We start from the raw sequence: 26,053 nt of genomic DNA, 5'->3' as shown, positions 1-26,053 counted from the left end.
TGTCCAAGAAAGCTGTGCTGGAGTGTTATGAAATATCTGCAGGGATGATTTGACATTCTAGGACTGGCCGGGTGTGTGGCTTCTAGAACTTTCTGGTCCCACTTACAAGCCGCAGCACAAGGGATATGCAGTCAAGAAGACAATGGCCTAGTGAACAATGATGGCAGAAGCCTGCCAAGCTGGAAGGAGAAACCACCTACTGCCCTACAAGGATAGAGTAAAGGGCTTTGACTGCAGCTGACCGTCAGGACTAGGATGGGTCTCTCCAGGGTCCATGGCATTGCCCCTTGAGGAACAGTTGGGAGTATGGACCTGTTTGGGGACCCTGGTCAGCTCTTCTAGAAACTTTTGTGGACTGGTCCTGGACTCACTCAGCTGACCCACCAGCACCCTTAAAGAAGCCAGGAGCCTTTGCGGACAGGGGAGTACAGCAGGGAGGGAACTGTCCTGGCTCTCTGCGGGGGCTGTGCCCACGCAAGCATGAGAAGAGCAACAGGAACCAGGCAGAGAACAGGTCTGGCATAGGCAGCCAGAAAATCAAGATCCTCGTGAAAAAAGGCACAAAGCATGAATATCAGCCCAACGGCACCAGCGAAACAGGTCTAAGAAGTCTGACTGGATAAGATAAGCACGTAACGCTCTGCCCCATTTTCAAAGATTACCCATGGAGTGTGCAGGGTTATGGATTTCGGCACCACTTTATTTGTCCATTTTAAATGTGGAGCAAGTGTGCATGGTTCCCCCTTCCTGAATACATTCTTGCCACGGGGTCCCCTTTCTCCTTCGGGGCCAACAAAAATAGAGGTCTGTTCCGGAGACTTCATCCCTTTGTAGTGCCATGAGAAACAGAAGGACAAAAGATGAGGAGCAGGGCCTGCTGGCTGTTCATCAGCTCCTGTGTCAGTGTCTGATTGGGTGTGCACTCCCCATTGTACACCTTCCCACATCTGCTCCAGACAATGGGAGGCACACATGGCGTCTTTAAAGGGATGCACATCTGATTTTTATCTAAGGATAATGTGTCCATCAGGACAAAGTTTCAAGAGACAGGAACAAAATCTGAGCAAACCAATTTTACAACTGCATCTGGTAACAAGTGTTATGAAATATAAATGTGAGTATACGGCATAAAACCTTTCTTCAGCAAATCATGTAGACACTGAACTCTTTCCCACAGATTTTATGGTTAAAAAAAAAAAACGTTATCAAAACTTTGATAGGTATCATTAATTTGTAGTAATCACAACCGAACTGTGACTGTCGTTTTTGTAAACTCAGAGAGAAGGGATACTTTTTGTTGACTGGAACAGACTTATGATGTGTGGTTGAAATACACTCAGATCGTATACCTGATGTATTTCACAACAATACTGCAGTAAACAGCTGTAGCTTTTAATAATGCATCAATTCAAGCATTATACTGTATACTGCATTCCCAAACTGTAGGGCACAGTGCGTGTGGGAGGAATTGAGATAAAGGAGAGTGGTATGGAAAGAGAGAGAGAGAGAGAGAGAGAGAGAGAGAGAGAGAGAGAGAGAGAGAGAGAGAGAGAGCGCGCGCGCACAAATGACAGTGTGCATATGTGGCTAAATAAACCACAGGCACCTCAGTAACCAATAACTAGGGGGCCAGATGTACCAAAACTCTAGTGGCAAAACGTGATTGCAAATTGCACAGATGCCTTTTGGGACCAATAACTTATTTTGTGAATCATTCTATTTACTATTAGGCAAGTTTGCAAAAGAAGGGATCATAGCAGGTCGCAGACTGACCTGTCTAATAAATATAAAGTAGACAGGTAACAATTTGAGATCCACCATGATTAGCTAGAACCATTATTTATATCAGATTTTAGACAATCCTAAGGAATAGATTTTCAACAGAAGTGAAACAATAGGTGTTAAGAGTAGAGAAAGGACTCAAATGGCACCAAAGTACTTACCTCTATAGTTATCACATATCGCTCTGCAAGCAGAAGTAGCCTCTCAATTATCACCAGTTTGGTTGACCTACAAGCAAAAGCAATAAAAAAAAATCAATTTGTATTTGTATACATTTGTTCTACTTTTCATTCTGTTTGTATACAAAAGGTTGAAGGAAAATTTTCACAAAAAAAAAAAAAAAAAACACAAAAACAAGGTGTATTCACTCTATCCTGCTCTATGACACATTGCTTGTTTCTGAGCCGGAGGTCACTGGGAGGAGCTAAATTGCAATAGCAGGCAGACACGTACTGTTCAATTTAGAATGCACTATCTGCGCTCCTTGTAGCAGTTTATGCTACTAACTTCGTTTTTTAAATTTTAATTAAACGGGGTGGCTTCGTTGAGACGTGCTAGTCTCGATTCTGATTAGCTAGTGGGTAACCAACTGGTGCTTGAGGGCTGATTCAGAGCTCCGACCCTGTAAATGTGGATCGCAGGGCTTGTGCTAAAAAAAAGATATACAAGTGTAATCGAAATGATCTCCCTCTTCTCACCTGTGAAGCTTTGCTTTTTTCGATCGCTCTCTCTCCGAAATTTACATTTTCAGGTGCTTTGATGGATCGCCCTCCAAATAATGGGGGGGAACTGGTTTGCCACCATCCCAGACTTGCTGGCCCTATACATTTTGGAACCTGCTAATTTCATGCTGTGCTGCTCTGGGATCTGAATATCCACTTGGATGAAAAAAGTGTAGCTTTGGTAGTTCCTTTATTGAGGACCTAGGAATTTTGAATTTGGCCTTGTGCAACTCACCTCCTACCCATGAGACCGATTGCCTTCTAGATCCAATCTTCTCAAATATGGATAATCTGACCACAGAATCTCCTCACCTCTGATCTGGTCAAATAACTTAGCTGTTCCCTTTTACTATTTGGATACCGGCCAACTCAATGAGAGTGTTGAATAAAGCAGTCACTAAGGCCAGGATCTACTCCAGTTTGGATGTTTCGCCATTACATTTGCAGCTTCCCACACACTAAACCTGATCTAACGGAGAAGGCTGATCATGATTAGGAACTAATTGACAGCTGGACTGTTAAACCTCTGGATGTCATCCTGCCATCTTCCTCACTTAATTCAGCCAGATATCTCTTGCTAGCCCCATGGTTAATGAAACAATTTCATTGGAAAAAAGGGTTGCAAGGGACTAGAAAGACTTTCTCCAAAGTCCTATGCTGAAAGTGCCAAAAAAAAGTATAAACTAGCAATTAAAAGCTATCATACTGTGTAGAACAGCTCAAGACTCTTTCTACTCTGATAAAATTACGCATGCATACAACTGATAATTTGACTCCTGCTCCCTCAGGCTCAGTGCAAGTAGCTCACCCAGCTCCTCATCAAAAAGGTGGTAGACATCCATCTTCATCTGTTAAAAGATGCTAAGAGCAATCCCTTATTTAGTGTTATAGCCATGTCTTACCATCCATTGAATTATTCTCAACAGGAACTTTGTGACAGTGTGAGTAGATCTGATTCGGCACTTGCTATGTCATCTTGGCCTCCCTTTGACCTTTCTACCTTCTCCACTACCCTTCAAGTCATGTTCCCCATTGGACACTCTACCACCTTCCAAGCTTTGCCTGTTGGATCAGACACTACTACAGGTGATGATGAATCTCTTGAAAACCTCTTTACGTGATGGCCATGTCTCTCAGGGCTGGAAGCATGCTATGGCTCTTCCGCTCTAAACAAAAAAAAAGAATCTGGACACAACTTTTTGGTCACATTTCTGACCAATCTCTAGGCTACCCGTACTCGCCAAAATTTTGGAGAAGTATGTGAATGTTGTACTTACATCTTATGTAGAGGATCAAGAGTTTTTTCATCCATCTCAGTCATGCTTCAGGGCTAAACACAGTACTAAATCCACCTTTCTTGGAGCCACCAAACACCTCAGATGGGGTGGTATAGCTGCGCTTATTTTATAAGATCTTAGCGCAGCCACTGATACTGTGTCTCACTCCATCTTATTCAAACGTTTGTCTTCTCTGGGTTTGGAAGGAAAAGTCCTTGCCTGGCTAACAATTTCTTAAGGACTGCACGTTTCAAGTCTCTTCAGCCAACGCTACATCCGAAACCAGAGTCTTAACCTGTGGCTGGTGTCCCCCGAAGCTCTGTGCTAAGTCCTCTGCTATTCAGTATCTACATCTGCCCTTTGCCAGATGTAGTGGAGAGTTACGATTTCTCTTTGTCATCTGCTTAGGATCATGGACCTTCTGATCTTAACCTGGGCTTGAGCTGAGTGGCCACTTGGGTGAGTGGAAACCCTCTCAGGTTTAATAGCGTTAAGACGGAGGTCATGGTCCTGGGTAAGCATGTCTAGCTTTGGGGCCCCCAACACTTGCCCGATTCCTTAGTACCTCTTTCCATTCAGTTAAGAACTTTGGAAACCTCAGGTGTCTAAAGTTACCCTCCACCTGATTTGCTGTGCTGAAATGGGTGAGGAAGATCATCTGGATGATCCCCCATTCTGCCCAAAGGACTGTGATTCAAGCCTGAATACTATGTAGAATGGATTACAGTAATGTCCTATATTTGGGGCTAGACCAGGCATCTATTAGGCATCTTCAAATGGTCCATAATTCAGCGGGCAGACTGCTGTTCTGGACCCCCAAACACACCTCGGTCTCTTCTTTTTCTTGATCTACACTGGTACTGCAGCAGCTCTGGACAACCATTGTTTTCATACTCCATTTTTCACTATGCAAACTTTTGTTAGCTGTCACTGCTGCCAGCATGTCTCCAACCTGATAAACAAAGGTAGAGCAGGCTTATTTTAGGCTAGTTCCACAATGCCATATTTGTTTCTACACATGCTCTGTGCAATTAGTATGTTTCACGCTAAATTAAAGAGCTTCCCATAACTCAAGAGGTTAGCACACGTACAACTTATCAAATTAATTACCAACAGAAAAAAGTTGAACAAGCTTTTTGTCGGCATGAAATGTTGACTATAAGACAAAAAGGGTTTTAGTGTACTACTTGTAACAACTAAGATACAGTTTAGGATTTGCTATAAATTTACATTTGCATCATCCTGCCAATTAGACTTAGGTCCTGAAATTATAAGTCGTTTCTCTCAAAAGATTAACATTATACGTTTGACCATGGTCCTGCCTTTGGAAAGACTATCCTGTGACACGAGGAAACCCACAATTCCACACTTGTTAGGGGCATCTTCAGGTAAGTAAACTGTGGCTTATCTGTTTTTCTACAGTTTGAAACTTCTGTTACTTTCATCTAACTTTCACTTGTCTTTAAGTACGACATGGTGTTTTTTCTGCTTCACTCTTATGCAAGTAGCTATCTTTCAGTATTTTTGTAATGAGACTTTCAAAGGCACAATAAATAATTTTAGCTTCCATTGTTAATGGAACCCGACTTTAATTGCGAGTGGTCCATAATCAATCTTTCTTTTGAAATAACATGTCACATTGGATAGGCGGTTTTCCTTTCTCTCTTACTATAAAGGAGTAACAAGGATAACATACCATTGGATAGCAAGGACAAATTGACATGGGATGGGGGCCCCTGAATATCAGCTAAGAATCTGAGGTGAACAAAATGTGCTAGAGTCAGCAAATGTTCAGAAAGGCACTCAGTGTATCAACCTTCAAATATTACTGTTAGGCAAAAAATAAAATATGTGAAAAGAAACTAGCTGCTACAGATCCACTGTATTGGGACTCTTCTCAGAAAAGTTCTGTACATTACAAATGTTCATTCACGGTGATCTAGTGGCTTCAGGCTTTTCTGTGTTAAGTCTCTGCTTTAATTTCAGTGAACGTGGAGAAAATAATTCAGAGTGATAAATGGCCTTGCTTGGAAGAAATCAAGATAACCTTCAAGAAAAGAAAAGATTTTACAGAATACACCCTTATCCTCAGAGAATACTTTAAATTCCACCTCAGCCAACAACATTTGAATTTCAAGACTTTTTCTGTCTTAATTTACTGATAATAAAACAAAAAAGGAGGTCTAATTAAACAATGTTTTGGAGGCATACAATGTTCTGAGAATTAGGACTTTCAAAATGGAAAATGTCCAAATAATTGTCTTCAGGCCACCCACAACAACTGCCCAGCATATTCTCGCCTTGTATTAGGCTGGTGATCTCCCCTATGGGTATTTCGGACATTGTGCATATGATCATGTCCCTGCCACCTGATCCTCCCACACAAAGGTGAAAAACTGCAGCCTGTGCATGCCAGTTTCCTCAGAGTGACTGGTATCTTTAAGGGCAGATCTGGTTCAGGTGTAGAGCTTTGAAGTTCCAGTTTATTTTCACTCAATTTGGAGCCGCCTGAATTACAGATGAATTGATCATCCGTAGTCTCCTGTTAACAGCTTTTATGAGAGGCACTGGGTAAAGGGCATATACCAGAGTTATCTTAGGTCAGTATAACCCAGACTCTTAGTTTTCATTTTTGGCATTTCTGCCTTCAAATAACATATTTTTCTTAAATGGACTTTCCCTTTAAAAGAATTAAGCAATCCTTGGTAGCTTCATGTTCACATTAGAGCATCTTTGCAGTAAACCAAAACACCAAAGATGAGAACCAACAGTGTGAGATACACTAAGAAAGCTGTGTGATTAATACCTAAGCCTTAATAAAGCTATATAAACTGCAAAACATGTGTTCGCTCTATGATGGAACAAAAACCACAATGATACTTTGCATGCCATATTCTGAATATAAATTTAGTTTAGGCTGAACTATTCTTTTCTGATATGGCAAAAACAAAGCGCTGAAAAAAAGAAGAGACTACAACTGCTTGATTTTTACCACGTTCTCTGGCTGAGATCTTTGTGTGCCTCTAAATATATACATAAAGGAACTGTTGATCAGATTTACACCAGCAAAATAAACTGCGAAGGAAGGCAATAGCACTGGTTGTGTTCTTTTTACACCCATTTAAGTTGTTAAGTAGTATTTGTTGCCTGATTGCCCACTTCCTGTGTTAGTTCTTGGAGAATTATACTCAGCTGTCCTTGGTACTTCTCCTAATTTATTTGAGGATCCTCCATGGTGGTGCTACACTTCAGAGGCACTGAATAAATATAATACCTACCACTGTAAGTCTAATCTAATTTCGGATAAAGGCCCAACCTCATGCGTCCACTGTAAGGCCTGCCTACATTTTCTAAACAATGGTGTTAAGGAAAACAAAGTCACTACATGGGTGGAGACTTCCCTGAGAGCCACCCTTCTCAACATCCATTCCTTGCACAAGACTCCACTTACATTTGCAATCTACTCAGACTCTCATTAGTTTTTTGGGGGGATGGATAAGGGGTCGTCCCCCCTGCTCTATAAACCAATAAAAATAAAGGGTTTTTTTGTTCTTTTTTTTTTTTTTTTTTTTAAGTGCAGAAGTGTTGGGCTTCTGCTTGCCCTTCGACTCACAGTCCTCCTCTGATATTCTTCTTTATCGTCCCCTTGGGATACGCTGGCAAATTCAGCAATTTGCCAGACTTAGCCCCTCTGGCTATGAAATATTGTAACTTGACCATTGTGGGGGACCTGAATTTCCACATGGATAATTCACAAAATAAAATGATCAGAGCATTTTTAGACGTTATTTTGTCCCTTATCCTCACACTGATTCCTTCAAGCCCCACACACAATGCGGGAATACTATTAATATTGTCGAACTTACCAATCACCCTAGAGACACTGGTATAAGTCACCTGGTCTGAGCATTTCTTTTTGAATTTCTCCTGGGAGATTTCCAGAACTAGGGATAATACACAGTCCCTTGGCCCCTGTAAAAGGCCATGGAATAAAGCCAACATGTCTGAACTAAACAGAATATCAAATTACTCTATACCTACTCTATCAGGCGATGCTAATAAGGGACTCATCATCAGTCAATCAGTAGATCTCTGATGCTGCTGACACTATTACCTTCACGCAATTCTTAACTATCAGTAAACAAGGATCGACCCCCTCAGCACCCTAGTTGTCCTCTGAATTAGACACAGAAAGAAAGCTACATAAAAAACTCAAGAGTTTGGTGGAAAGAACACCAGGATACAGGTAAAACAACCTACAACCTGGCTCTCAGTCCTTACCACAACAATATAAAAAAGCACTCTCAAATTTCTATACTGTGAAAAATGCATAGGCCGAAAACAAGCTGTAGGAAAGTGCCTCTTTTGACATGGTCTACCCCACCCCCAAACTTTTTGTCTGGTTTCTGGTGTAATTTTGACTGAAAGTGCGTTGGGTTCCTCCTAGCCAGGACCCCAGTGCCTGATCGCTTTACCCCAAAATGGCAGTCGTTTTTCCCAAATGGCAAACTGTAAGTACCAACTAAATGGTATTCCTGGTAACTAGGGCCTGGGGTACTAAGGAGTGCCCCTAAGGGCTGCAGCACGAATGATGCCACCATAAGGGGACCCCTCCCTAAGCAAATGACCGGCTGCCATTGGAGGCTGCATGTCTTCGTGCAGACAAAAGTGAAAACACAACATGGCACACAGCTACGCTCCCTAAACACAGGATGCAATAAGTCACCCCGAGCAGGCCGTACAGCCCTAAGGCAGGATGCAATATATTACTTGTGATGGCATATTTGCATGAGCAGATATGCCCCTGCTTTGTCTTTGTCTATTCTCAGGAATACTAAGCGAGCAGGGAAGCCATTTTAAATGCATGTGCTGGGCACTGCTCACTACGAGATGGCTTCTCTGAATATAAGGATGTTTGGTATCAAACATCTAAAATTAATAAACCCTCACGGGTGCCAAAGAGGAATTTAGCAATAACCACCCAGAGAGCACCTTAGGGGTGCCCCATGAAAACATACCAACTACTAGTGGGTTGACTGACTGGTCCGACCAGTTCAGCCACCACCTACGCGTTTCTGGCCCCACTAGGTAAGATCCAGTGCTCTTGAGTGCCAGTGACAAAAGTCTGCACTGGGCGGGGATGTTATCACCTTACCCCGGGCAGGATGGACATTCCAGAAAGGGAAGCTTCAAAGCACTATGTGCCTTTGTAATGCGACCCAGGTCTCTTCAGATGATGGAGATGACCGACCCCGACCCCCCATCCTGACCCAAAATTTGGCGGCAGCACAGGTGGGAAATTTTGGCAGATTAGGAGTGTGCCCACTTCATGCCAGTCCCACCTCTAAGGTGGAAGAGCTGAAGTGGAGACTACTTTTTAAATTCCTCCATCGTGTTTGAAAGGAATTAGGCCACAAGAGTTGGGGTCATGCCCACTTCCCAGCAGAAATGGTCATAGAAAAGGTGTAGTCACCCTAAAGGTGGGCAGCTCACTGGCTACCACCTGACACTCCCTGTAACACCCCTAAACTGAGTATTTAGGCCGCACCCCTGAACCCTAGAACCCAGATCCTGGCGCCCTAGGAAAACAAAGGACAAAGAAGAGTTGCAACTGCAGAAGAAGAAGCAGCTGACTTGGAACCAGCCCCCTGGCCTGCCTGCTGACCTAGACGAATCGTCCTGCAGCTGAGCCTCCTAGAAATCCAGGACGACTCCTGTGAGCAGAGGCTCTGCTTTGCAACAAAGTCACAAGAAAGGACTCCGCGACCTCCGGCACATCAAAGACCCAACACCCAAAGTGACCTCGGCATCCGATGTCCACGATCCAAGGTGAAACTAACCAACGGTGCCAGTAGGGTTTCCCAGCTGTCCTGAGTCCAGTGAGGTCTCTCCTATCTTGGACTCCCCAAGTTGTCTGTAGCCTCTGCAAGCAGGGCCCCTCCCCTGCAGCCTTGTGGTGAGAGAAAACCCGAAACCTCCAGAAACCACTGCACCCGTAGCTCCTGAACCCATCTCAGGTGGGTCACTGGTGCATATGACGTCCCCCGGCTTCCCTGAGCTCGAGTCCGAAGGGACTTCACAACGACGCCCGCAGCCTCAACACACAGGACTCCCTGACTGTGTGTACTCCTAGACGCCCAAAGACACCACTGCATCCACTGGCCCTGGAGAAAAGGACTAAGGTGCACTTATGTCCCCAAGCACCCCAAGTCTACTACCTACCTGCTTGTTGTCCCGACTGACTTCATAGCCAGAGCCTGCAGTTTGTCTTCACGAGGACCAAACTCCCATAGGAAACGACTGGGCACCCGATGCCTTACTGCACCCCTGCCTGCCCAGAGGGACCCTCTAGTGGTGTCCTGATCAGTGCCCAGTACTTACCTCAACTCCATGAGATTGGCCATGTAAGTCGTCATTAACCTGGTCTTAGGTGAGCATTGTTTTCCTCCATAGGTTAAAATTGAAGTTCTCTGAGAATTGCACTAAAGTGTTGATTTTTGAATCTGAAAGACATTTGCACTTGAAACAGTGCTTATCTGATTAGGAAGTTCTTGGGTTTGAAACATATATAAAAAGAAGCATTATTTTTCTAAATTGGTCTCAGATTTATTCTTTGACTGTCTCTCATTTATTGCCTCTGTTAGAACAACAAATGCTTAGCACTGCCCTCTGATGAGCCTAACTGCTCGCCCACACTACCACAAAATAGAGCATTACTCCAATCAACGTTTGCCTCTGCAAATCAATTGGGGATCCTATGGACTCTCTGCACACTGCTCTTTTTTTTCGTGCACCATACAGAGAGCCAGCTTCTTGCACAAACCAAAAGAGATTTTTAAAATTGTCTTGAGGTTTAAGGTTGCAAAAGCACACACTCCCCCACTCCTCAGTGCCACTTACCCCACAGATAGGCCAAGAGTTAAGCAGCTGATTTGAAAACAAAATTACTGCAAGACAAACAAATCTTGGTGTCCCCTGTGTATATCGCCAGCCCTTGTCCCTCTTCCTGCACCCACTGAACTCTCCCTACCCATTTCACTGACGTCTTTTTCTCCCTCCAAACAAAGATGAACTAAAACGCAATCTATTGTTACACATGACTTTAGAATTTAGTTATAATGGAAGTGACACATACAAAATCACCATTTTCATTAATTGTAATACTAAATTTACTGTATATATTTTAGAATGTGAATGCGGCCAAATATATGTGGGCAGTACAATTAGGCCCTTAAAAGAACGTATTCAGGAGCATATTCGTGCACTTAGAAATAACAATATGACATCACCAGTGGTACGACATATGAATAAAAAACATCCAGGTACAGAACTTCCAGCAATAAAATATATGGGCATTAGTCACACCCCAGTGAATCCTAGGGGTGGAAATAGGACACTGGGGATTTAAGAAGGAACGAAGCGAAATGGATCATCAAGTTAAGGAACACAGAAATGGGGATGAATCTTGATGACGAACTGTATCACTTTCTATAACTATGTATGTATAGATGTGCATTCCACAAAAGCTATCTATCATTGTTATAAATTTCTGGTGCTTATGACCAGACTAGCTATTTGTATATGAGAATATTTTTGGATTAATATGTATTTGATGTTATTATTTAATGTTCATGTGGATCATAATTCTTTACTATGGTGACTGTCTCTTCTGGGATAATTTTAACTTCTTTCCGCTCTGCCCTTTTGACTTATTCCAGATCTATTTCTATGAGATTGATCTATCGGTCATGTAGTTCAAGATACAATTTGTTCACATATATCCATAGGGCAATCGCATTGGGTATAGTCCATAATGACTTTCTCCTTGTAGAAAAGTTGGTTTTGCATCACATTTCGATATATTTGATGCAATGTAGTATAGAGGAACCATATGGATTACACGCCAAGATGGCCGGTATAATTTGCTATGACCTTTTAAGTGTCTTTATGGGTCTTTATGATAGTCTGATTTGGTCCTTTTATGGATGAGCTATCACTTTATGTTCTTATATGTCAAAAAAAAAATGTGCATTATATTTCCATATAATTGATGCAATTATACATGGAGGAGCCTTATGGACTACACTCCAAGATGGCCACCATGTTTTTCGCGACTTTTTAAGGACTCTTTCTCTTTGTATGATAATTCTATTCCGTCCTTTCATGGACGATATACATTTTTTATGTCAGTATTACAGGCAGGTTGAGTCCTTTAATGATTTTATAAAGCGTTTCTTTACATCATACTTCCATATAATGGTTGCAGTATCACATGGAGAACCCATGTGTACTACACTCCAAGATGGCCGCCACGTTTTATGCAGCTTTCCAAGGACTCTTTCTATTTTGACGGTAGTCCGATTCCTGCCTCCAATGGAACGGTTGAATATCCGATGTCGGCATTGGACGTATGCTGACTTTCTCAATCAGTATATAAGGCGGTTGGTTAATGGTGAGGAATTAGATGGTTTTGGATGGAGTTAGCATGACGCGGATTCACAACGCTCGAGATGTCAACATACAGGTATTTTTTTACACCGATTTATTATGTCTTTTTGCCCGTGTATACGAGTGTCAGTAGAATTCTGGTGCTCTTTCAACGTTTTATATATAAACACTCCAGAATGTTTACCAGGTTATATATATACATGTTTCACTTGACTATTAATTTTATTATATCTTCTTTTTACATCTATACCCATATACAGGTACTTAGGAACATTCAATTAAGAGCGTATTTATTCCAGTGTTTATCATGGGATTGCACATGATTCTTTGCTTCCCATATCTATTTAATCTATAAGGTTTATTGTCACAGTTTTGAATTTATTTTTGTTCTGGCATTGATTTTCAATTCCAGTCAAGTATGATACATGACTATACATTAACTCTCTTATTGACTGTAGAGACAATTCTATAGGGTATCAATCTACTTTCTGGTGCTGTCTAAATAGTTTGAATTAGATCTCAGTTGATATATATTTTCAATCTATAACCGACACACAATTATGATGTGTGGGGTTTTCTTTTTCAATAAGGGTTCCTTTAGATCAAGTTAAAACAACATGCACATTTCATGTTATGTGAGTGGTAATACAGAATCATAAAAATTATATAAGAAAATGACGTTAAAATTGCAAAATGGTTTTTAATATATTCATTTTCATGTTTGTAGATAGAAGAATAGTCCTATGTGACGTTCTCCTTTACCTATGAGATACATATAAATACTCTCTTCTTCTGGGACTAGCTGAGAATTTGACAGTCGAAGTAGAATTTTCAACAAGAAAATTATTTTTCGGGACCCATCATAACTAATGGGCGCAGTTGCTATTCATATCAAGGTTAGTACTAGACTTGAACAATTTCATAATTGATATACTTATATAGCTTTGAGCTTTAGCTCATGATTTGGTCCCCATTTCTTTTTAGAGTTTTGGATATCGACTTGGGACCCAAGAACTTATGAATGATTAAGGTATTTACCCTTTGGGGGTCAGTAATTATGATAACTTTGGGGATAACTTGTCATATAAGGCTTTTTTTCACTTCAGGAATCTTGGGACTCCTCAATATCTATATTTTTTGCACTGCTGTTTTATCTATATAACATTTGCACTTCTACCGCCTGAGCACTTGGCCACATTTATGGCTAAATAATACTTTTTAACCATCTGTATAACAACTGGGTTTTTCGACATTTGGTGTTGGCTCTCTTTTCACGATTTTTAATATTTGTATACACTTTTTGGAGACTTGGTGTGTCTTTTTATCTATTTTTAATGTGTAGTTATTATTGGAATTTTTGTATTATATATTTTCAGTTAATAATACAATGTTTTTGTATTACAACCTATCAGCCTTGAAGAAGTACAATTTTGGATGAAACACGTGTCGGCTGATGCTACATGCGGGTTCAACGTACACCTTCTAGGCCCACATACTTCAAGATTTCATTATTTCAATAAGAATATTTAACGTTCTTTTTTAAAGTTACAAGTTAGTGCGTTTTCACTGTATTAATTGTGTTATGATATGTATTTCACAATATGTGTTTTCTTTAATAAAAAACAAACATTGTTTATATGTAAAGGAATTCATATGTATATGTCTATAAGAGAACTTACACCATTGTTGCTTATGTAAGAACATTGTTTTAGGAACAATTTGTACCTCCTATCATCTTTCATAAGCCATAATTGGCTTCTCATATTTCTATATTAAGAATAACTTGTGTGCTCCGCTAGTTTCTTTTTTTTTTAAGCTTGAAAACAAGACTGATGAGTTCTTGCTTGTAAATTAAATGTTCACAAAAAATGCAACTTAGAAAAAACATTTTGCTAAACTACTGAGAACGTTTATGTAGAATGTCTTTGAAGCACCATCTACTAAAATGTGTTGATGCATGCTAGTATTCCCCCCAAAAATGGAAAATCAGTGCAATCAATTTCAACAAGATTAGGGTAAACATGAAAATACACAATCTTTGGTAAAGCCAATAGGGCTGACATTGGTGGTCAGCTTTTTGATTTTGTCAATGCATGTCTTGTTTTGACCTTATTTTTGTAAATCTTTATTGTTGTGGGAGCTTCCAGGTCCTCACCATTATAACAAGCATTGGCAATAATATAGCCTCTGGCGCTGAACAACACTTTCTCTGCTGATATGCTTCTTGTGAAAGGGCAGTGAACTCATTCTCATTCTCTCCCTCTCTCTCATTCTCGCTCTCTCCCCCCTCTTAATTAGGGGTCTAATTCTTAAATAAAGTCACAAAGTGCACCCACGGTATATGCCCTTGCATTAGTGCAGATTTATAGCTTTGACAATTTCATAATGATTTACAGACGTAGGCCAGGAAATCGCACTCCTAGAAAATATTTGCGAACTGCATTTTAGCACAAGCACATATGTAGATTTCACTTAGGAGAAAATCTGTTGAGCATTTACAAGCTCACTTTCCTTAAACCTCTTTATTCCCCAAATGTGAAAAAAGGTTATTTCTGCCCTTGCGAAGAGTAAATTTCCAACGTTCTCAGTATGGGAAAAGACTGCAACAGAATTGGTGAAAACCGCTAAAACGTTAGTAGGTTTGCACAGAATCCAAAGCACATTCCAACCCTGGAACTACTGCTTAATGCAGCCTCCAGCCCCAATATGTAAATTTGTGGAAAGTGGCAAAATGACTAGAATCCAAACCCTCCTGTAGTATGAACCCTGTTATAGTTAGAGGCTATTATCCAAGCTCCTATATAATGAGATGGCTGTCATAATTTATCGCAGCACTACGTGGCACCAAAGGGACAAGTGGATATTTTTTTTTTACTGGACAACTAGATTTATGTAGCAGCCTTCCCCTCGGACAAGTAGATATTTTACTAAATTCCACACCCCTGTGACAGTAACCTCCTTTCTAACTTCAGACCCATATTCTTCCCTCCTTCCTACAGCCACAAAAACCCCGGAATCCATAGTAAACAAAAACCTTCATAATGTTTGGCATCCATTCATCTACTGCACCCCTGCCAATCGGGCTTTCGATCACAACAACACTGAAACAGCACTGTTGAAAGCCCCCGAGTCACTAAAAATGTCACTGGATCGTAGACAACGTCACACTCAGTCAGCAGCATTCAACACCAGCCCCATGACACTTATTGAACTGTGGTGTCAGGGAACAGTTTTACAATGGCTGACCTTGTTTCTCTCTGTGCTGGACAAAATCCAATTTATCCAAAACCAAACTTCTAAAATGTGGGGTACCTCAGGACTCCTCTCTCTCAGCCCAACTCTATATAATGTTTATAGTGCTCCCCTGGCCATCCTGGTAGAGCAATTCGGCATCGCTATAGTCTCATATGCTGATGACAGTCAGTTTGTCTTCTTGGAAAAAACAGAAATCATATTGTTCGCATCTAATCCTAGACTGGGTTGGGCCGGTGCTTTGCCTAAACATGGCCCCATCGCTCCTCCACCCACTCCAGCAGCAAGAAACTTGGGAGTCATCTTTAACAAAGACCTATCTTTTAAGGCCCAGATTCAATCAGTCACCAGTAAATGTTAACAGATCCTGAAGGTTCTCCAAAAATTCCTCCCCCGCTTCCAATGGGAGGGTTGTAAAATGCTAGTTTGTGCCACAATTCTCTCCCAACTGGACTACGTTAACAACTAGTATAAGGGTCTACCCGCATAGCTTATCCAGCGATGCAAGTGGTTCAAAACACTGCAGCACGCCTTCTTTTCAATTTGGAAAAAGCCATCCCCACTTCACCCTTCCTGGCCACACTGAACTGGCTCCAAGTTGCCAAAGGAATCACTTTTAAAGTACTCGCCATAGCATATCATGCACTGCACAATGTTGGCCTCAGGTTCCTGAATAATAGAATCAGAAAGTACCAATCTAGTTGAAATTTACGCTCCTGCAAAGGTCACCTTAGAACAATCCCCCAATTAAAAAAATCCAGATGCAGTGGAACTTCCTTTCTGGTTAGCATTGCCAGGACCTAGAACCGCCTCCCCCTCCATCTCAAAAGCATAGAAACTGAAGCTGCCTTCTGCAAATCCCTAAAGACCTATCTGTTCAGCCAACAACTTTTCTCCCTCCGTCCGTACTGCCCTGATACCTTTGTTGTGAGCGCTGGACGCTCTATTTTCAGTAGCGGTTTGCACTAAACAAACCCCATCATTCATTCATTCACATATTACCAAACCATAGCCAGCTACTTAGGAACACCCTAACAGCAGGGGTGTAATATCCGCTAGTGCAGCAACTGCAGTGGCACCCAGACTCAGAAGCCTGATGTGCACACAGAACAAAAACCCTTTTGTGCTGTATTACACATTTTGAACAAGGGGTCCAATTCCATCCTTGCACTAGGGACCATGACACACTGTCTACAACTCCTTTAGTGATATAAAAGCTGCCACTTATGTTCAAGTGAGTCAAGAAATAGTTTCGTCAGGAAAAAAATCAACTCCAAATAGGTTTCTTCAAAACAGCGTGCACAGCCACACAACTGCAATGGTTATGCCACTCAGAATCAGGCTCGACGTGCCACACATAATATTGGAAAACAAATGGCATATGTGACCTGGCGCAGCTGCATTAAAGAGATTAGGTCAGAAACACTGTTGTTCTAATATTGTCTCGCATGTGATCACATGAATTGAAGGCCAAGCCCCTTATTTCATATGATCACATTTCTCATTAGCATTACTAAAAATAAACATGCTGCACAGCCCTAAGTACAACAGGGTATGTTTGGTTCTGCAGTTTTTTCACTACCAGGAAACGAGTCCTGCCCACTCACATACACTTTCTCACAGCTTGCTGTCACTGTTTATTTGGCTGCACATGAGACTTACAGTCTGGCCTACTGAAGGTTTCTTTTCTAACTACTGCCACTCTGCAAGCTTTCCTGGAACAAAACAGAAGAGGAACCCATATAAGACGGAAATGTTCCAGCATAGACATAGCAAGACTGCTTCCAAGGGGCAGATGCTGGCTCTGACGGTGCCATTGACACTGAGAAGTAGATTGTTCGGAGAGAGAGCGTGACAGGTAATCCTTCCATGGGTCTCTTGAAGCACCAGGAAATACAGGTGTGAAATCTTCACTTGGGGAACAAGAACTTGGGCTGCCAGTGTCCGAGTAAAACTCCAGGGACCTTAGAGGAGGTGTACAGGGGATGAAGCAGGCAAATATGAAGGAGGTGGAGATGCGGAGTGGAGGAGGTGGTATGTCCAGAGGCTTCCTAAAGGGCACATGAGTGTCTGATGACTGGGTGTCCTCAGCGGTGAGTTGAGTTTCAAGGGCAAAATCTTGTCTGAGCTGCAATCTTGCAGGTTCCTGGGTGAATGACAATTTTCCTTTGTCTCAAATCCAGTTCGCTGAAGTTTCTCCCGGATGGAGAGTTCCTTGATGGCAACAGGCTTTGGCACTGATGAAGGCTTTGGCTGCAAACGTGGCTGCAACCGGAGAGCCTTTGGTTTTGAAAGTGCTGCTGGAGCGTTGGTGCAGATGCGTGTCTTCGGGGTCAGTAGAGGTTCGAAGGCCCTGGTAGGTCAGACCTCAGTGCCAAGGCCTTGCTTTGGTGTTGACCACCGCTGGAGGGTGGCGGTGCATACCTGAAGGCGGCAGCAGTTTCGACACTGTGATCAATGGCTGTCCCCCGAAATAGTGGTGCTCCGCCCTGGGGTGCGGCTGCACAGGTGTGTTAGTAGTGACATCAACAGTACTCACATGTGGAGTGGTCTTCATACAAGGAAGTGAGCTGAATAATGCAGATGGAGCCACCTCATGTGCGTCGTCTTTCTCCTCTTGAAAGAACTACTCACTTTACTTAAAGGCCTCTGAGTCAAAGTAAAGTACTCAATGGGCTGGGCTGATGGGCCTGCAACTCCTGAAACTTACCCAATGCCTCCTTTTGCTCTTCTTCAGCACCCCAGGGATCCATTTCGATGAATAAGTTGTGCATCTCCAAAGTGGACTAGGAAATCCTGCAGTGTGCCCACCATCAATATTGGTGCTGATGTAGGGTTTTCTTGTTGCGAAATGCCAAACTGCAGTCACAGCGACTTAAGCTGTTGTCTGGTGAGAGGCACAAGTTGCACACCATGTGTAGGTCAGCCAGGGTAGAGTTACAATGGAAGCATCTCTTAAAGAATGTTCATTCCATTACTTCGAGAGCATCTACATTCTCCTAAGGGAGTCTGAAGCACCCAATGACCTGAAGGGCTCAGAAGCTCAGACGATTTTCAATGAAGGAACTGAAGGATGGAACTGGTGCTACAAGTGGAAAATACGTGTAAAAAGTCTTCTTGCAAAGGGAGTAAAAGTCAGCTACTTCAAGCCCACAACAGCAATCAACAAACTCATTGAGACCGAGAGCACTCTGATCATGTCTGAATCCAATGTCAGAGAAAATAATTTAATGGAGCCGACGACCATGAGCATCAACATTCAGAGGAGGAGTCACTGAAACCTTGTGACTCAAAAATCCTTTCAAAGAAAAACAACTTGCAAAGTCCGGGCACAAAAATTGATGGCAGGGGTATGCAGAGGAAATAGGATGCATTACATGGTGTGGTTGTGCGGCCTTACCATGTAATACTTACAAACCACACAAGGACCTGTAGGTTTCATTTTCAAACCTTCAACTCGACCCTGGGTAGCTGTGGCTCTGAACCAAATAAATCCGACACAAGTTTATAAACATACACTGTATTTTTAGACACTGCAATGACGAAGATCCACAGGAGAGTTCCAGAGTTACAGAATTTGCAAGGTATGATAAATCAAAGCATTACCCTCAAACGTGAACAAGTATTGGCAAATGTGACACTTAGAAACTTTTTCACTAAAAAGTTGGGCTATTTGTAATGCGGTAATTTAGAATCACTTTAGGTGACCAACTCAGTAGGGAGCCAGTCAAGGTGAAAAGCAAGCTCCTCAGAAACAGTTGCTTCAATGGAGAAAGCAATCCTCAGTCAGTTCCAGGCACTCATATACTTTACAGTACTTTCCTATGGAAGTGGTCCTGATGCAAGGGGTGAAGGATGCTGAAGATCCTCAAGGATGCTGTGGATGTGATGCCCTGGATGGTGGTCTTCCTGCAGCTACTCCTTGGTCCACAAAAGGGGTGAGGTGGTCCTGGTCACAAGACTGATGCCCCCATGTCCCTTGAAGTCATCTCGGTTCAGGTTGAAGTCCAGTCACCCAATGACATGGTCACAGCTATAACCTTCCTGGGGTGACCAATCAGTACTCTGACAACTACCGGGCTCAGCAAATTCAGGTGCAACTTTGGGCGTTGGGTCCTGATCTCTAGTGCTGCATGTCAACGGCTGGTGGCTTGAAGATTCTGGGCTACCAACTTGCTCCAGCAGGCTTCTCAGTTGCTGTGGCACTGTGCTGTGAATAGGTCAGCAAACTGACTCTTGGATTCTCTTGACTTAGACTGAGTTCCGGGGATGACTTTGTCACGAGCAGGGCACAGCAGGCACAGTCCTCCTTTAATAGGCACCAGATTCAGCAGGTGCAGTCCATACTAGTGTAGCTTCTCTTTGCTAGCTCCACTGTGCAGCAGAACAGTCTTTCTTCCAGTCCAGACGAGATCCGAGTTCTGAGTGCTAGGGGTGCTCTATGCTCAGAAAATGCCCTCAGGGTAGGATGTGGTTGGTAGCCAATGGGCTACCAGGTTCCCTCCTTCCTGATGACCACTACCTGGAAGTGTGGGATCTGGCTATCCCAGGTTACACCATTCTGCATACTCCCAAGATGGAAAAACCCCTTCGATCGGCTTCCAGTGCTCTCTAGACAAGTAGTTCCCAACCTGTGGTCCAGGGATACCTGAGGGTCCGCAAAGCCTCCTCAGGGGGTCCGTGACTGCTTAAAATTAAATAACATTAACAGATAAGGTCCCCAGCTCTCAGTAATGTCTCAGTGGGGGGGCCCATATTCCAAAAATGATTCAGTGGGAGGGTTCCAGGTTCCAGTAATGATAAAGTGGGGGTCCACAGAAGTCAAAAGGTTTGGAATCACTGCTCTGAACCAACCCAGAGGTGTGGTTACCAAGGGGGCTATTTGCCCCAGAAAAAAACGGTTTAACAACAGGGTTCTGCTTAAGAGACCGCTAAGCTTCCAAATCTGATTTAAATAAAGCAGTTAACTGATGAGTGTTATTTTTTTATTGTTTTAATTTTCTTCTCCAACAGTCTTCCATTTTGTTGCTGCTTGAAGAATGAAATCAATCATACGTGTAGGGATGACTTCTGGTGCTGCTAATTTTGGAGCCAAACCAGACCTTGTGAGTGATGAGCCTGAAACTGCAAGAAACGAAATTGGTGCAAACAACATCTTGGTTGTGGGTGTCAGTGATGCTGGGGCTCGATAGATGATGCATAAGGTTCCAAAGGTAGAAAGTAATGATAAAACTGGCCTGTGACCAAAGCAGTTGGGAATAACCACAGACATAGGTAGAGAAGGAACAGTGGTGACACTGGAGGGTGCACCACAGCACGACTTGTTGAATACTGAAAATATTTCACTCACCAATGTTCTCATTGTAGCTGTTTCATACCTTTTATGAGACAGAGCCGAAAAATTACCTGCAATGGGATTCAGTCCCAACGATTATGTACATGCCTATTTCATCTTTGAACACGACTTGTGGCATTATCCACCTAGTTTGAATGTGCAGAATTACGAAAACTGCTTGTGCATTTTTTGTGATGTTAGTTCTATTGACATTTCTCCCCTAAGGGGAAACTGGCTCAGCAAGGGAAATCTACCCTTAGAAGGGGTACTAGACTTACATTTTGATCCCTCCTTGAGTGAAGACATATGTGTGGCTTCCTCTCTCTTTTAAAACAGCACACGACACAAAGACCACATGTTGTACCTAGCTTCCAAGCACGATACGAATAAGTAACATAAATGTCGATCAGGAAAAGGAATATGTCTCAGAAAATTCCAAAGGGATTTAAACCTTGAGGACTTTAGAGGAGACATGACAGGGAAAACACCACTGATTTCTCTGTTTTCATTTGGGAAAGAACTTGTGCTTGAGCTCCTTGAAACAGGAAAAAATAAAACGACACCACAAGACCCTTGAGCTACCAGCTTAGTATTTTTGAAGATTGTGCTACATTTTGATGTCGACAGCTTGAACGTACTTGCAGTCTAAGCACTGGGACACTTCAATTTAAGAAGCTAATGTGTTTACAGACTTAGATTAAAAAGTATATTTTGAAGATTCTCACACAATTTAAAAATCACACCTGCAGATTAGTCTTCTAACGAATAACTTCAGTATTACCTTGATAGGAAAAGGGTTGCAAAACAGAAACTATTTATTGGTATGTGCTTATAACCAAATCCATAGAATGGACTAACCTTGGAATTCACATGCACTACACCATCTGAGACGTAAACTTTCTGCATAACTTTTTAGGCACTACATTGAAGAGAATAGTGAAGTGTCTCCTGGTCCTGACTTATCAGATAACGAATGTCTGACAATAGTGGAAGAGAGAATAGTTGCTAGGACTTGCTGGAGGGAAATAGGTGCAACCACTCTGACTAAGAAACACCAAGGAGTTCTGCATCAGGGGAAATCTCACAATGGAGGGATAGGCAGAAGTATTCACAAGACAAAGAGACCTGTATAGCTCAATATTGTAAAGTCCATGTTCTTCAGAAGGGTAAACACGTTGGATTAGGATCATGATAGTGCAGCTGGAGAGAAGCTCAAAGATATCGACAACATTGGCTCAACAGGGTAATGGTATCGTCTTTATAGTTAATTCTAAGGACATTTCACTCAAATAGGAGATTCCACAGATGCCGCTTGTATATGCACACCATGGGCTGACATCATCAACCGATTCGGCAAAGTGACAATGATTGATGAAACTGTGGTATCTGTTACAGCACTGGAGTCTGCATCCTGAGTGCTCAGGAGGTTTTTTCTGACCGCTTTACATAGCGAAGGTTTTTATGCACTCACTTGTTAAAGCATTAATGCAAAAATGGGGCCACAGAACACCTAGTGTTAAACTGGTCCTGGAGTGTTTTAAATCTTGCCATAGTTCTACATCAAAAATAAAAGTTAGATCTTGTGGATATCTACAGACTTTTGGTTTCATTTTGCACCTCCCACAATCGTCACTGATACACTATCAGTCATCACAGGCAGTGTTATGATCTCCACTAAAACAGATCCCTTTTATTAGGTCCGCTAGGCATGCACCGCCCATCTAGCGTGGATACTGTGAAGAAACATGACTTCTAAGGGGATGAGGGTCTTGCCTCCTAAATAAGGTACTCAAGGTGGATCCTATAGAATCAACATTCCAATAGTTTCTGCATACAATTCTTTACTACTATACCAGGGTACACCTCTCCTCAGGAACGTCGCACATTTTTGATATATTGAATAACGAAAGTAGACCTTCAACTCCATAGGGAAAAGATTATCTTCCTATCCAGGTCTGAGAAACTCAATGCTATTAGCTTCAGAAACTATTTTTTTTTTACATATCGAGCTGAAGTCCCCAAAAATTCCTTACCTTTTGTAGCTCACTTGCTCGGGGTACTAACTGGTGTAAACTTAATGGAGAGGTCCACTTCAAGAGACAGAAGCCACAACTACCGCCACACCACAAGAAGTCTCTGGTATCCCACTGCAGCCATGGGTTTTAGAAGGCTTCTTACGCAGCATTTACATTTCTAAACACAATCAGTGCAAACCAAGCTTTTAGTTTGGGAGCCAGAACACAAACATGCTACCAAATGCGGTCTTCTTTTGGCCCTTCCAACTCTGGGTTGGGTTGGTATGGATAACGCATGGGAAAGCATAAATATTTAAGACCAGATAAGTCTGATAAATAGATGAGCAGCAGATGGGTAAAGCAGCATGATAAGGACTTTTTCAGTGTGTCAAGGTAGATCACTGTGTTAGGCCTTGGGGGAACCTTAGGAATGAGCCCAGTTTTCGGATTCCAAAGCATCACACCTGCAAGCAAGCCTGTGGTTAAGGTTAGGTACTGAGATTTGAGAAGTCATCTGGGAGACCATGACACAGCAACATCCAGGACAGTCACACACGCAGATGAAATGCATGACTGTGAACACAAATCCATTGGGTCTGTAAAAAAAGGATTAGTTGCTAATAGCTGTCTTTCTTAATTCCAGTGAGGGCACTGCACTAAGCTGCCTGAAAAAAGAAAAACATACATACACGTAATTACAATTTCACTTACTGCAACTCATTTTAATCACTTTGCATTGACACGGTTTTTGAGGCCTACTGTAATCACCTGTTTTACCTATTCGGTCTTCAATTACTATCACATTAAGGGGGTAACGTTATTCTTTAATCAGTTGCTTTCGTTATGGAAACTGATATGATGAAGATTATCTCCTAACCTACCTTCATAAAAACACTATCAAATTTATACACTAATTCTATTGAATTCCCGAAGCCAAAATCAACTGTGATGTCTCAGTAAACGTAATTTCAACTTGAATATACTCTACCTGTATGGAGAATGTACAGATGTTGCTACAGAAGGCATGGCAGTTGCTGTAAGCATTTTTGTTGCTCTTGTAACAGCATGTGTTAGGGTGGGACCACCAAGCGCTGAACTGGCTGCCTAAAACAAAATTAATTAAAAATTCAGATTAATACATTTATGTTACACTAATTTATATAAGTTGCGAGTATGGTACCGGGACGCAGAATATAAGAAAACGTATGAGAAAATGGGCACACATTAGGTAACAAGAATCACAAGTGCAGGCATCAGCCATTGGCAGACGCCCACACTCCCTTCCCAGCAAACCTGTTGGTCGACACTGACCAAGGGTATAACGGACATGGGTTTCCTTTTTATTGTAGCTCTGGAAGGTTATTTTGTGCATGTAATGGCTATCATGGCGCACTATCATCATTACATGTAAAGTGAAAGTAAAACAAGCCAATGGAGTCTTTTTACTCTCATTCCATCAGTCCTCAGGGTGCATATTTCAGCTCCCCCGAGCAATTACTGAGGTGAGGCAGGGATATCTGTAAAGGGGAGATCTTCTCTTTACAATGTTATCTCGAAGCAGTAGGTCCCTGCTTTGCGATTGCCACAGGAGAGCGATCCCTGCTTGGGGATTGCCACAGAAGAGCAATCCCCAAGCAGTGATCCACCTACTAGATACCAGGGATCTTGGGGAAAGTCCCCTTGGGCAACAGCTTGTGCTTGCACTTCTCCACACCCTCCTGCAACATTTCAGTCTTTCTGCCTCATTCTGGGGGCAGATGGGGGTGAGTATCCCCAATCTGCCCCAAAGCCCCGTAGACATCAGATATATTTTTGATTAAAAAAAAAAAATGGGTGGGAGCTTCCCTTCATGGGCATGGTAATGCAGGGGTGAAATAGTATCCTCCACCATTAACAGGTCCAGAGCTTGGCCACCACCTACGGAACGCTACCAAACACACCTTTGTGAAAACTACACACCGAGGGTGGTCCAGGGAGGTGTGTTTACTGTGGATCTCATGAGCTTGTCTTACACAATGCCCTGCACAACCTTAAACTTTGCCTAAAATAACACACTTTCCTTGTATTTATGTGATACAATCTTCCGGAAACCACACGGGTTGAGAAAGTTACTATCAAACAGCATTCTCCAACTTGTCTCGATAAAAACGCTACCCCCACTTGTATACAAGAAAACTTTGAGAGTGACACAAGTAGACCCATTCTGGATTCCTTTGGTGTCTAGTTTTTAAAAAAAATTACAGGTTTGCTAGGTTTCCCTTGGTGTCAGCTGAACTAGGGCCCAAAATCCACAGCTACCCAACTTTGCCAAAAATAAATAAATAAAAGGGTGAGTTTTTAGTGGAAAAATGTGATGAGTCCATAATGTGTTTTGGGGCCTTTCCCTGTTGCAGGCACTAGGTCTGAGGTACCATTTGTATTGGGGAACATGAGAGAATGCTTGGTGGTAAACAAAATGTGTGGCTCCCTGCTGATAAGAGATGTTTTACTCACAGAAATACGAGGGAAATGTGTGTTTTTAGTCAGGTATAGATTTCCAAAGGCTTCTGGTAATGAAAACCTGGTGAGAGCCACACAGGTAACCCCACCCTGGATTCCCCTAGGAGTCATGCTACTAAGAATGAACAGGTTGCATACATTTCACTTGGTGCCGGCTGAGATAGGGTCCGAAATCCACAGCTACCCAACTTTGCAAAAAAAGGGTTAGAACCCAGTGGAAAAATGTGGTGTGTCTGTTGCGTTTTAGACCCTTTTCTGTTGTATGCCCTAGGCCTACCCACACAAGTGAGGCATGTGGGAACACAGAATATTAGAACATCTGTTATTACCAATTGGATTTGCCAGCATTTATGTTTTCCTAACTTAAGCAAGTGTGAAGGAAAGGACTTTTTGAAAAATGCTATCTGAATCACATGCTAATATGGGTACCAAAAAATTCAGAGATATACAAATAGCAACTGCTCCTAAACTTTGCATCTGGAGTACATTTAAGAAATTCATAGGTTTCCTTCACACTCACTTTTCATTCTTTATCTATTACCATATGAGTTGCTGTATAGAAATGTACAAATCATTCTAAGGTGATGCTCAATTTGTGGACTCTGAGCACCTCAGAATCTTGGACAACCTAAAAACCCTATATACCCGTGCAACTAGAAGCATCTAGATTACTTACTAGTGTACTGCTTTTTAAATCTGCCATCGTGCCACGCAGTTACGGAT

The 26,053-nt window shown here is 42.2% G+C and overlaps 1 protein-coding gene across 2 annotated transcripts in view; it reads right to left on the bottom strand.

The window, feature by feature from the left end:
* USP24 (ubiquitin specific peptidase 24) overlaps positions 1-26,053 on the bottom strand; it is a 1,409,949-nt gene that overhangs the window by 1,059,786 nt on the left and 324,110 nt on the right. For both annotated transcript variants that reach the window (XM_069232604.1, XM_069232603.1), the window contains exons 23-24: positions 23,820-23,935; positions 1,944-2,010 (exon numbers count right to left, since the gene is read on the bottom strand). In XM_069232604.1, coding sequence (XP_069088705.1) covers positions 1,944-2,010; positions 23,820-23,935 — 183 coding nt within the window. The remainder of the gene's footprint in view (positions 1-1,943; positions 2,011-23,819; positions 23,936-26,053) is intronic.

The sequence above is a fragment of the Pleurodeles waltl genome, chromosome 4_2, assembly GCF_031143425.1.
Source record: "Pleurodeles waltl isolate 20211129_DDA chromosome 4_2, aPleWal1.hap1.20221129, whole genome shotgun sequence".
In the NCBI taxonomy this organism is placed as follows: domain Eukaryota; kingdom Metazoa; phylum Chordata; class Amphibia; order Caudata; family Salamandridae; genus Pleurodeles; species Pleurodeles waltl.
This window is presented reverse-complemented; position numbering and strand designations above follow the sequence as displayed.